Genomic DNA, 14114 nt, shown 5'->3' with positions numbered 1-14114 from the left:
AAGAAATAAATAAACGTCAGTAAATAAATAATTAAAGATGTATAAATAAATACACAAACAAATAATCAGTAAAATGTCATTAAAATAAATTTTTAAAAATAAATAAATTAAAAGTGTTCATAAAATGTAAATAAATAGAAAAGTAAATAACACACATAAATGTCAGTAAATAAATAATTAAATATTATAATATAAAAATGTGTCAATTAATAAATATACGTCAACAAATAAATCCTTAAAATGTCATTAAAATAAATACACGTTTAAAATGAAATGTCTCAATAAAACACATAGGTTTCAAAAATAATGAAATGTGCAAAAAAAAACTGTTCTGCAGAAAAAAGCAAGGACCTACATTTTTTATAATTGCTAAAGTAAAACTAAATAATTTCAATAACAATTTACAACATTATAAATTATTAAATACTAAATTATTTAATACATATAAAAATGATCTCCAATTACAGGTTGCCTTCAGTACATGAGCGTGAATGTGCAGATGTTTCCCTTTATTGCATTCTGCGCAATTATCCTGCATCTTGATTTTATCTCATAGGGTGTGTGGTGGACGTGTTGAAAGGAGAAATGTTTACTTCAGCCGTTTGACTAATGCAGTTATGTATTGAAGAACATTTCACAATTGAGAGATTGAAACGACTCCCTAATGACAAAGTCCAAATCTAAATTCAAGGTCGCTGAGAACAGCGCCGGTCACGCTATAACATTTCCCCACACGTTTAGAGAGAAATGATAGCTTGATGTTGGCTGTGCATCACGTCTGGTGTCATACCTTGGCAGGACGTCCCGTTAGCGCTGCTCCTGTAGCCCTGTGCACAAACGCACATATAGGATCCGTCCGTGTTCACACACTCTCCGCTCGGGAAGCAGAAATCTCCTTCCAAACACTCGTTAATGTCTGAGCCAGACAGAAGTGTGTTAGAAACAAACTCAAAGTACTATATGTGTGACCCTGGACGTTAATCGTTTGACAGCAGTACTCTGAACAGAACAGGAGTATAAAGCGGTAATATTTGTCTGACCTCTGCACTGGCGCCGCGGTCCGGCCGCTCTGAAGCCCGGTAAGCAGTCGCAGCGATACGAGCCGTCCGTGTTCACGCACACGCTCTGCAGCCCGCACACCTGAGCACTCACACATTCATCAATGTCTGAGGGGAAACCAAACAGCACGGGTTAGCAGAGACAGTGCACACACATACAAGCCGGGCATTTACTCATGTGTGACCCTGGACCACAAAACCAGTCTGAAGTGTAAATTTTTCGAAATTGAGATTTATACATCATCTGAAAGCTGAATAAATAATCTTTCCATTGATGTTTGATGTTTTGTTTAAAAATGTCATCGATAAACTGCAATGTATGCTGTTGTTTATTTACTGACACATTTCATGATCAGTCATTTATTAACACATTTGACTCGTTTATTGAAAAACATATGATTTATTTTTATTGGCATGCTAGTTCACTGTAGTAGATGCAGTATAAAGTTTAATATTATAATGCAGATCAATGGCTGAGATCTGAGCTCTGCTATCTGCCGTCTTTCACACCACACTCTTCCTCAGAACAGAGAGGAAGGAGGAGCGATAGAGCGAGCGCTGGAGGAACGAAGCTCTGACACATTTGATGCCGTTCTTTTCCCAAAACCAACCTTCTGCACTACATCCTTCATTCTGTGGCACGGTGCTCCTAAGAGTCGCCAGCAGAGCAGCTGTTTGCACTCAGAGAACTTCAAGACGACTTGACAGTGTGCAAAGTAAGTATTTAGACAGACCGAAGAGCCTGTGGTTTATCTCTGACCTGAGCAGCGTCCGTTCTGCATGCTGTGTCCGTCTCTGCAGGGAACGCACTTATACGAGCCCGGAGAATTGAGGCACTGCTGCCCGGGACACTGCAGCGGGTCCAGACACTCGTCCATATCTGACACACAAACAAGCAAGAACCACGTGATGCAGCAGTCTTATAAATGTGTCTTTGGTAGTTAACAGAAATAAAATTATTTTTATAATTAATTTAAATATTGTTTTTTTTTTCTATTTCAGTTAATATTTACTGTAATTTTTGTTAATCATTTGAATTAGATTTTAATTTATTTTTCTATTTTAATTAGATTTTTTTGTCATTTGTTTTTGTAATTTTTATTAGTTTTTATCCCCTTCCCCGAATATGTCTATATAGTTTGTATTAATTAGTTATTTGTTCATTTTAATTCATTTAGATTTAGTTAGTTTAGTACTTCGTTATACTAAAGACAAGTGAGAAACGTTGGCTGAAATAAGTTTAAGATGGTTTTATTTATCTTTCTTTCAGTTAACATTTATTTGATTTGAAGCAGTGTTATTTTAGTATCACTGATATACAGTTTTTGTTAATATTCTGAATTACATGTTTAGTATTTTCTGTTTTCACTTTAATTTTGGCTAAGATTTGAGTAATTTTGTTGTGTTTTATATGTTTATTAGTTTTTTAACATCTGTATAGTTTTTATTCATTTTTGTTTATTAGTTTTAGTTGATTTATTTTCAGTTAGTTTAGTACTTACACATTACACTAAATGAACATGAGAAATGTTGCCTTTGGTAACTAGCTAAAATACAATAAATTTATTTCTTTGTAATTTCAGTTAACATTTATTTTTGATAAACTATTACATTTTATTATTGATCAATTTAAAATATGTTACAGCTTTTGTTAATATTTTGACTTTTAATTTTAGTGATTTTAATTCCTTAACTAGCTGAAATAATAATATAATTTATTTTTAACTTATTATTTTATTTCAAGTAACTTTTTTTAGTTTTAGTTAACTATAAAAACCCTAATTCAATTAACAAAAAAAATATTTATTTAAATTTAATTTAATTTTTATTTTATTTTATTTTATTTTATTTTATTTTATTTTATTTTATTTTATTTTATTTTATAATTTAATTTAATTTAATTTAATTTAATTTAATTTAATTTAATTTAATTTAATTTAATTTAATTTAATTTAATTTTATTTTATTTTATTTTATTTTATTTTTTAATTTAGTGCTCTCTCACCCGTGCATGTGCCGTCCTGTAGATTGAAGCCCAGATCACACACACATCTGAAGCTGCTGGGAGTGTTCATGCATTGGCCATTAGTGCAGCGTGTAGGGTTTTGCCTACATTCATCTATATCTGAAAACACACAGGAGAACCAGCACACATTCAACACTCCCATACAATATTCACATCTTTATCATTATAAAAGAAAGTGACAGTGAATGGATTCCTCGACAGAATGACATGCTGCAGTACACATATTTTCTTTTATTATCTCATAACTCTGTATTATGTGTCTATATGGTCATTAGTGTAAAGCACTGTGGTAAACTTCAAATGTGCGACAGACATAAATATTATATGACTGTGGTAACTGTGACTTTGTCTCATAATTGCATTAAAACATAAAAAATAAAGAAATTGTCACTTTTCTTTTATGACATTCTACATTTAATCTAATCAAATCAATGTTATTTGTCATCTGCTGTGATACCTTGGCATTGGCCGTCAAGAGCCTCGAAGCCCGGCTGACAGGAGACACACTTGAAGGAGCCAACCGAGTTCACACACTCTTTTCCTGGACACTGAAGCTCGTTTTCACACTCGTTCACATCTGGAACAGGATAAGAAACAGACTCGAACCATTTATACTTTGTGGGTGAAGCTGGCAATAACCGCTTAAAAACTGTACACTGTAAAAAATGATCGTGATTTTAACGGTAAAAAACTGTGAAAATGCTACGGTAAAAACCTGTTACATGGTTAACGGAAAGTTCCTGTAAAATTTACAGGGAAAAACCGTAAACTGACGTTCCCAGAATTCCCTGCATTCCATTTCAAATTCTGTTTGAATTTGACGTTTTTCCTTTGAAATAACTATGTTTCTTCTTAGTTTTTTCTTGTCAGTTATGTTTATTAGGGTTGTATGTTACATCTAATGTTGTTAAATTAATGTTTATAGCATATTTCAGTTTAATGAGTCTCACCATGATGGTGTTTAGTGCTTGTGTGAATGACACTGTGCACCTTCTGTGTATTCTATTGTTTACAACTTGCTTGTGATGGGCTTTGGCTCATCATGTGACTTTCTCATCATCACCTGCATTTGGTGGTTATCAGTGTATTTCAAAGGAACAAAACAGATTTCAGTACTTTAATAGGTTGGCATGTTAAGATTATATCAGTTAAAGAAATTACGGTATTTAACTGTAAATTTGTTAAAACCGTAAAACCTAAAACGTTGCTACCGTATTTTTAACGGTAGAATTCTGGCAACCACAGCTGCCAGTTTTTTACCGTAAATTTTATGGAATTTTTTGCAGATAATATAATATTAATGAAATAAAACGCCATTTAAAGAGAGACACATTCTTGGCCATGTGTCTTAACACACTTAAGTAGACTTTTAAAAATGCATTTGTAAAAAATAATAATACAACTTTTGTTGAGTTTTACAGAAGTACACTTATTTGACTAACATACTAAAGCACACGATAAAGCATACTTTAAATGTTATTAGTTGCAACTATTACAAAATGTGTCAAATATATTTAAATATACACCACCTACAAGTTTCAATTGAAATACATTAAAGTGCATTTTAATTACTTCAGAAGTAACTTTAACCATATTTCAAAGACAACAGAATTATGAAATGACATATAAAGATGCACTTAAGTGGGTCAAAAAGCACTCTTAAGTTTAACTAACTGCATTTTATATGAATTGAAACTATATACAGTTTAATTTAATTGTAAATGACATGCAGTTAAGTGTCTGAAAACATTACATTCAGTTCACACTTATTATTTCCATAATAAGCACTCTTTCTTTTTAAAAGTATGCGTAAGTGCACTTCTTTTTCACATGTTGCGCTTGAGAAGGTTTAACCCAGTAAAGCGGCTCTGAAGGTTTGGTCACCTTTGCAGATGTTTCCCTCCAGTCTGAATCCAGGGCGACACACACAGCTGTAGCTGCCCATGTTATTCTCACAGCGGCCGTTAACACACACATCAGGAGTCTGGCGACACTCATCGATATCTGAGACACAGAAACTACTCGCTCATTATACAATAGGCTTCAGGCTTTCTCTGCTGGAAAATCCAGCAAAAACCAGATTCAGATGATCTTCAGCTGTTTGAAGCTGGACATGAAGCGGTCTAAGCTGGTTTAGGTAGTCGATCAAGTGGATTTCCAGTTGTTGTGGCTGAAGTCAAACTGCTAGACCGTCTCGGCCAATCAGATTAGAGCTTGATAGACTAGTTGGAGGAGACCTGATTGAGTTAGTTAGAAATAAAATGACCTTAAACGTTTTACTTTATTTATTTATTTCTGGAAAAAAGTGCAATGACTGTGTTATTTACTTACCTTACTGACTGCAGAATTTATTTTTTTGGTACATAAGTATGGAAGTCCTTTTCCACTACTACTGAATAAATGAATATAATATATAATACATACAGTACATACAGAAAAAGTTATTGCGACTTTTTATCTCACAATTACATCATATAAACTCACAATTTTGACTGATATAAACTCACTATTTCAAGTTATCAGCTCCAATTCCGAGGGGAAAAAGGGCTATTTTATCTTAAGTGAAAATAGCTAATGTAGCTTTTGTTAATGGTGAAATTGAGTTGTAAAAAGCCATCTGTGACCATCGACCACAAAACCAGTCATAAGGGTAATATAAAAAAAAAAAATGATTACAAGTATTTGAAAATCTGGAATCTGAGGGTGCAAAAAATCTAAATATTGAGAAAATCACCTTTAAATTTGTTCAAATGAAGTTCTTAGCAATGCATATTACTAGTAAAAAAAAAATAAAGTTTAATATATTTACAGTAGGAAATTTACAAAATATCTTCATGGAACACGATCTTTACTTAATATCCGAATTATTTTTAACATAAAATAAAAATCTATACATTTTGACAAACACAATATAGTTTTGGCTATTGCTACAAATATTTGCTACTTAAGACTGGTTTTGTGGTATTAAGTATTAAGTTCTTTATAATAGCTAATATTTTTTACTTTGACTGTTTTTGCCTTTTGGAAAAATATATATATTTTTTAATCATTTGTTTGTTATAAAGGGCATGTCCAGCTTTACAATTCTAATGGTTCATACATGGTTAAATTTCAGTCCAGATGTGTTGTATTTACCTGAACACGCTCCGTTTTTAAAGCTAAATCCAGGTCTGCATGACACACAGCGATACGATCCCTGAGAGTTCACACACTCCTGTCCGGGACACTGCAGCGGATCTTCACACTCATTCACATCTGCGTCCACACACACACACATGAGTCACAGTGCTCAATTAATTAACTAAGTAAGTGCTTTGTATGAATGCTCACCTGTGCAGGAGCCGCCCTGCAGTCTGTAGCCGGTTCTGCACACACACCTGAAGCTGCCGAGTGTGTTTTCACACAGACCGTTAGAGCAAGCAGACGGCGTCTGACGGCATTCGTCGATATCTGAACACACAACACCATCCTACATTTAGGGTCTGCACGTATTTCACAGGATCGTGACCGGCTGGTGGTTTGAAATGGATTGTTACCTGAACACACTCCGTTTTTAAGGCTAAATCCGGGTCTGCAGGAAACACAGCGATACGATCCCTGAGAGTTCACACACTCCTGTCCAGGACACCGCAGCGGGTCTTCACACTCATTCACATCTGCGTCCACACACACACACATCCATCCATGCACACAGGAACACAGTCATATGTGACCCTGGACCACAAAACCAGTCTGAAGTCGCTGGGGTATATTTGTAGCAAAAGCCAGAAATACATTGTTTGGGTCAAAATTATCCATTTTTCTTTTATGCCAAAAATCATTAGGATATTAAGATCATGTTCCATGAAGATATTTTGTAAATTTCCTACCCTAAATATATCAAAACGTAATTTTTGATTAGTAATATGCATTAAAACTTCATCTGAACAACTTTAAAGGTGATTTTCTCAATACTTAGATTTTTTTGCACCCTCAGATTCCAGATTGTATCTCAGCCAAATATTGTCCTATCCTAACAAGCCATACATCAATGGAAAGCTTTATGACTGGTTTTGTGGTGTGTTTTTTTAATCTTTATGACTGGTTTTGTGGTGCAGGGTCACATATTTGTCATCTAAACGTATATCATTTAGACTGAAGTGACTTCTACACGTCTTACCCACGCAGGCGTTGGCCTGGAATCTGTATCCCGTTCGACACAAGCATCTGTAGCTGCCTGGTGTGTTTTCACAGCGTCCGGCGGTCGGACAGGGCGACGGCGTCCGGCGACATTCATCAATATCTGAAGAAGAGAACCACTGATTTTACTCTGAAATGCTCAGCTTTACTCTTATAAACCCTTGAAAAAGTAAATCATAAATGCTTGTCAGTACTTTCAGCAGTAAGTTTAACCATATCTCAAAGACAACAGAAGTAATTATGAAATTACATACAGTATAAAAAAGTTCAAAAAAGCACTCTTAAGTTCAATTAATTGTATTTATTTCTAAATTTAAATGAATACATTTTCATTTAATTGTAAATAACATGCAATTAGGTGTATGAAAACATTTAATTTAATTCACACTTAAGTATGATCTTTTAAAGTATTAAGTACTCTTTTTAAAAGCATGCCTCTTTTTCACAACAAAACAGGGCCCTTTTAAAGCAGACTGATACAGATTAGTCTGCAGTAAAATAAATATTTACAGTCAATCCGTTGATATTTGTGTGCAGTGTGTTACCTGAACATTGTCCGTTGAGCAGATCAAAGCCAGGCTTACAGGAGACACACCTGTAAGAGCCCTGAGAGTTCACACACTCCTGACCCGGACAGCGCAGAGGGTCAACACACTCATCTATGTCTAAGAGCACAAAACACCACATGATGGCAATTTACAGTTTAATAAACCTAACAAACACATGATTCATTCCTATCACGCAGTACATTTTCATTGTGTCATCATATACACTACCGGTCAAATGTTTGGGGTCAGTAAGAGTTGTTAATATCTTTGAAAGAAGTCTCTTCTGCTCACCAAGGCTACATTTCTGTGATTAAAAAATACAATATAATTTAAAACAGCTGTTTTCTATGTGAATATCTGTTAAAGTGTAATTTATTTCTGTGATGTGCAGCTGTATTTTCAGCATCATTACTCTTCAGTGTCACATGATCTTCAGAAATCATAATAATATACTGATTTACTGCTCAACAAACATTTCTGATTATTATCAATGTTGAAAACAGTTGTGCTGCACAATATTTTTTTCAAGATTATTTGATAAATCGAGGGTTCAAAAGCATTTCCGCTTTGCAACAGAAAAATGCAACAACAGCTTTCGTGTTTGATCAATTTAATGTGTCCTTGTTGAATAAAAGTATTTATTTTTTATAAGAAAAAATCTTACTTACCCCAAATCTTTGAATGGAAATACATGTCTTAAAATATTGGATACTACATAAATCAAAGTCATGATGGAAATCATTTGGTTAAAATAATAGAATAGAATAGAATAGAATAGAATAGAATAGAATAGAATAGAATAGAACAGAACAGAACAGAATAGAATAGAATAGAATAGAATAGAATATAATAGAACAGAATAGAATAGAACAGAATAGAACAGAACAGAACAGAACAGAACAGAATAGAATAGAATAGAATAGAATAGAACAGAACAGAATAGAATAGAATAGAACAGAATAGAACAGAATAGAACAGAATAAAATAGAATAGAATAGAATAGAATAGAACAGAATAGAACAGAATAGAATAGAATAGAATAGAATAGAATAGAATAGAATAGAATAGAATACTGTTTTATCACTAAAATAAAGTGCTGGAATGTACAAAGCGAATTGAGCCAGAATTATGGGTAAAATGGTTTGAATGACCTATGCAGCTGTTGTCCTGTAGCTTGTATCCAGTCCTGCACAAACACCTGAAGCTGCCCAGTGTGTTTTCACAGCGGCCGTTAACACAGGGATTGGGCACCTGACGGCACTCATCCAAATCTGTGGAATCCATCCATCTCATCAATGATTACATGCACAACATTCTACAAACAAGCTATTAGGACGTGTTTATCCAGAGGACTGAGAGAATGAGATGTTTCTGACCGACACACAGGGTCTGCTGGGAGTTGGTCTGGAATCCTGATGGACAAACGCACCGGAAGCTGCCCGCTGTATTCTCACACTGACCCACAGAACACGGCCGGGGCGTCAGCACACACTCGTTTATGTCTGAGCGTGTGTGTGTGTGTGTGTGTGAGAGAGAGAGAGACAGACAAAGATAAGCTGGTTTGATCATTGATTTCTTCTGACTCTTCTGAGTATTGTGGACATAATGAGTATTTTTATATAATTGATGTACTAATATACTAGATTTTGTTAAATTTTAATTAGATTTTATTTTTGTAATTTATTTTTTCATGTTAATTTAAGGTAAAGTTTTAATTTGATATTTCTCTATGTTGTAATTAGATGTTAATGTTTACATAGCTTTTGTTTATTAGTTTTAATTTATTTAGTTTTATATATTTTAGTACTTAAACTAAACAAAAATGTGATCGCCTTGGCAACTAGCTTAAATAAATTTTTTTGTAATATTTTATTTCATTTAACGTTTCTTTTTTTTCTCAAGGAACACATTTTGAGTTCACTTATGTATTTATTATTTTTTATATATTTTTAGTTAACTTTTTATGGGTTTAGTTAACTATAATAATCCTTACTGTGATACTACTAATATTTCTGGCTCCTTTATAAAATATATATTTAGATCAGGAGTGTCCAAACTAGGTCCTGGAGGGCCGGTGTCCTGCAGAGTTTAGCTCCAACCCTAATTAAACACACCTGAAGTAGTTAATTAAGCTCATACTAGGCATACTAGAAGCTTCCATGCAAGTGTGTTGAGGCAAGTTGGAGCTAAACTCTGCAGGACACCGGCCCTCCAGGACCGAGTTTGGACTGCCCTGATTTAGATCAATTGCTTATGCTTTTCCTCATTTGTAAGTGACTTTTACTGTTGCAAGTAACACATTATAAAGTCATGCACATGCATAAAACAAATTCACACAGTTAAAGCACTGAAAATCAGAGATGATCAATGAGCTAGCTGTCCTCTTAGCAATGTCACCTTGACCTTTGACCTTTAAAAGCCTTGAAGAACCAATGAGAAATAGAGGAATCCTTCTGCAATGCCAAATACTGGTGAGTCATGTAAAACAATCTAAAATATGCTCATGTACTTGACTGAACCTGACTGAATATTTACAACCCTTTTTAGGACGTAGGCTACATAGACATGTTACCGTATTCATTTTTCTTCATTAGAGTGGAAGTCTGAAGTGTTGCTTGTTTCTCATCTTTAAAGTCAGGCAGTAACTCTCAGGTTCATACCTTGGCAGTGGCCTTGCTGAGGGTTGAGGATATATCCAGTGTTACACACACACGTGTGCCGACCGCCTGGCAGGTCAACACAGCGGCCCGGACCGCACACCTGAGGTCTCGATTCACACACTCGGCCATCTGGACAACAACACACACGAGGCCAAAAAAAATAATTAAAAATTAAAAACAACAGCATTCAATTAGAAAGTAAATAAATAAATACAAATAAAATACATAAAAACTGAGAAAATCATATACTGTATATATAATGTATGCATGCAGTAAAATTATATAATGTAATGCACATAATGTATATTTATATTATTAATATATTCAATTATGCATTATTATATTTTTTATAAAGTGAGAACTAAATATTAAAATTGAAAATATTAAAATGAAAAGGTTATATATATATATATACATTGTTTTTACAAACATTACTATACACAGCTTGCATTAGATTATGTACATTAAAACTTTTTGAAATATCATGAATCTTACATTCATTATAAAATTATATTTCTCATTATTATTTATCTAACATTTGTTAATGATTAAAAAGTGATGAAAATTAATTGTGCATTATTATATGTCATTATGTAACTTAATACACTTTTAAACACTTTTTCTTTGGTAAAGTGATTTAATATCAGGTCAGTTTGTGATTTAGATAATCAGATTAGCCAAAATCAATCTCAGAAGTATGCTGTGTTCCTAAAATGACTGACATTTATTAATTCCTCTCCAAACCAAATTCATCGAACAATCACACTAAAGACAAATGATGAGAAAATTACAGTTCTCTATCCAGCTCGGCATTTTTCAAGGTTGCTATGAATTTGGCATCACTTCAGATCTGGAAATCAAAGAAGTCATTTATATGAGCAGGCCGATGGATTCTCTGGCCATGCTCACAGTTTCCTGGAGAAGTGAGTCTTTGTGCTTATCAAGTCACCGTAACGATAATCGTAATTGTCCCGTTGAAGTTCTGGTCTGATTGAACCTTTTGTTTTAAGACCAATATCCTGAGGAACATTTTCACTTTTATACTATACCTTGCCCTAAAACTATATTTCTGACATTACAATAAAGAACAGATTGAGAGCAGCAGTGAAAAGCAGTTCCCAACAATTCAGTAAAGAAATGCAGATGAGGACATAAACAGCCCATTTTGTTTTTACTGTAGCTGTTAACGTTTGTGAGGACCTTATCATAAAATCACAAATGGGACATCCAACAGTTTCATGGACTCAAGTCCACATCAAGTGCACTTTTTGGGACAGGGCCTTCAAGTCACAAGCACCATATTGCGAAAAAGAAGTGTGCTTAATTGTATTGAATGTGCACTTGTAGTGAACTTCAAATCTTAAAAGTATATTTTACAAACATGCACTTTCAGATACTATTATATTAATGAAATAAAAGGCCACTTAAGTGCACTTAAAGAGTGACACTTTCATGACTGTTTCTTAAGTAGACTATTAAAAAGTGCACTTTGTAATAATGTCAAATTAAAAGCTTTACTTTAAAGTACATATTAAATCATTCAATATTTAGTTTTGCTATAAAGTGCACTTATTTTGATGTGCTGACTAACATACTAAAGCTCATGTAAAGTGCTTGATCACAATTTTAACTGTAGTGTGTTATTTAATATCACACAACATATTTTAAATGTTCCAAACTTCAGCTTCGTCATTACAAATGTATAATTACAAATACATTTAAATGTAAGTTTAAATAGAAATGACATTAAAATATGTCACATGTAAACTTTCATGACTATGTTTATTAACACACTTAAGTACACTTTTTGTAATAATATCAAGTTAAGTGTTATTTTAAAATACATTTTAAATCATTATGTTTTGATAATGTTTTGTCATCCTTTAAATAAGTACAATTATTTGGATGTGTTGAGACTAACATACTAAAGCACATTTAAGTACTTGATTATAATGTACATATTTGATATTACATTTAAAGTTAATACATTTCAAATGTACTAAATTGCATCTTCATTTCTACAAGTGTGCAATTACAAATGTATTTAAGTACATGACATACAAGTTTCAGAAGAAATGACATTAAAGTATATTTTAGTTCACCATTTCAGTATGCTTGGCAACTTTAACCATATATTTTAAAACAACAGAAGTAATTGAAATTACATATAAAGGTATATTTAAATCCCACTTAAGTGGGTCAAAAATGCATTTAGTATAAATTTAAACTACAATACATTTTCATTTAGTTGTCAGTACCATGCATCTAAGAGTCTGAAAATGTTATTTAGTTAACAATTAAGTATATTCTTTTAATACTTAATTTTGACTAGTCTTTCTGATGCTTACCTTGCCTAGTTGGAAGTGGTCGGGCTGTAGCCGGTACAGGAGGAGGTCTGACGGGAGATATTGGCTGTCTGTTAACCGAAGGCCGGCTGGTTTGTGTCCGTACAACAGCTGTACACAATCAGACTGAATCACACACACATACACCACTGAGTTTTAATAAATAACCTAATGAGAAACGCTGAGACTCACGTGTGTTCACTCTGGTCGGCTGGCTGGTCGCGGCGGCCGCGCTCCCAGGACGGACGTTTGTGGTTTGAGAGCCGCCGCTCGTTGACAGGTTTGGTTTTGGTTGAGTTATAATGATAACCGAGCCGGCCTGTGAACCCGCGTCAGGTTGCTGTGGTCTCAAAGGACTCTGCTGGACTCGGATGGTCTGTGTGTTGGTTGGTGAATAAGGCACTTGTTGGATTCGGGTTGACTGTGAGATTGTGGAGTGAGTCCTGGAGCCTTCAGGTTGGGATGCTATGCCTTGGGTGGATGTACGGCCATTTTCGAACACCAAAGGTGGTCCGCCGGTGTCAAGCATCTCAGCTAGCCTCTGGTTAAACTTGACAGCCGAAGATGAATAATGGTAACCCGGTCCAGCTGGACAGATCTCTTTGAAGGCGGCTGTGAACATAGAGTTAGATGTTAAAAACCTGTAAATGTCCAATGGAGTCACACTTTTTGTTTCAGAAATTTCAAGTTCATCCGGGACGACAGGAGAACCTCAGCTTGTCTTATTTAAACAAAGATATGTTTATGTTACAAACAAAGATATTTAGTATGTTAGTCAACACATTTATTAAGAGTGAAAGCATGAAGCATGACAATATATTATGAAAACATAATTTAAAATGTACAGTACTTTGAAGTAAAACTTTTTAAAAGTCTACTTAAGTGTTAAGAAACAAATGTGTCTCATGAAATATCTCTCTTTAAGCACACCTAAGTTATTTTGTTAATATATCTGCAAGAACAGCTTTTAAAATGATACTTTTAAGATTTGTAGTACACTTCAAATGCACATTTAATGCAATTAAGCAACCTTCTTTTTTTATAAAGGACATTTATAATTGTTAATTTACATACTTTAAACTTTACATACTTTTACATAAATTACGTAAAATTTACATACTTTAAGACCATTTCAATTTAAACTTGTAATATTTATATTTCTAAGTAATAATTGCACATTTGAAATGATGAAGTTGCAATTTATTACATTTAAAACAGGATATTTAATACCACTACAGTTAAAATTCTAATCAAGTACTTAACATGTGCTTTAGTATGTTAGTCAATGCATCAAAATA

The 14114-nt window shown here is 33.7% G+C and overlaps 1 protein-coding gene across 4 annotated transcripts in view; it reads right to left on the bottom strand.

The window, feature by feature from the left end:
- The window catches only part of LOC306842593 (latent-transforming growth factor beta-binding protein 4-like), an 82369-nt gene that overhangs the window by 15681 nt on the left and 52574 nt on the right, over positions 1-14114 (bottom strand). For 2 of the 4 annotated variants that reach the window (XM_079373543.1, XM_079373546.1), the window contains 16 exons: positions 13009-13428; positions 12820-12927; positions 10472-10600; positions 9188-9313; positions 8963-9082; positions 7809-7928; positions 7244-7366; positions 6621-6740; positions 6415-6534; positions 6220-6339; positions 4969-5088; positions 3542-3661; positions 3064-3183; positions 1819-1938; positions 1041-1166; positions 791-916 (listed from right to left, as the gene is read on the bottom strand). In XM_079373543.1, coding sequence (XP_079229669.1) covers positions 791-916; positions 1041-1166; positions 1819-1938; positions 3064-3183; positions 3542-3661; positions 4969-5088; positions 6220-6339; positions 6415-6534; positions 6621-6740; positions 7244-7366; positions 7809-7928; positions 8963-9082; positions 9188-9313; positions 10472-10600; positions 12820-12927; positions 13009-13428 — 2238 coding nt within the window. The remainder of the gene's footprint in view (positions 1-790; positions 917-1040; positions 1167-1818; positions 1939-3063; positions 3184-3541; positions 3662-4968; positions 5089-6219; positions 6340-6414; positions 6535-6620; positions 6741-7243; positions 7367-7808; positions 7929-8962; positions 9083-9187; positions 9314-10471; positions 10601-12819; positions 12928-13008; positions 13429-14114) is intronic. The other 2 variants (XM_079373544.1, XM_079373545.1) reach the window with 2 other exon arrangements.

This window comes from Barbus barbus, assembly GCF_936440315.1.
Source record: "Barbus barbus genome assembly, chromosome: 23".
In the NCBI taxonomy this organism is placed as follows: Eukaryota; Metazoa; Chordata; class Actinopteri; order Cypriniformes; family Cyprinidae; genus Barbus; species Barbus barbus.
Note: the sequence above shows the minus strand (reverse complement) of the source record. Positions and strands in the feature narration are given on the sequence as shown.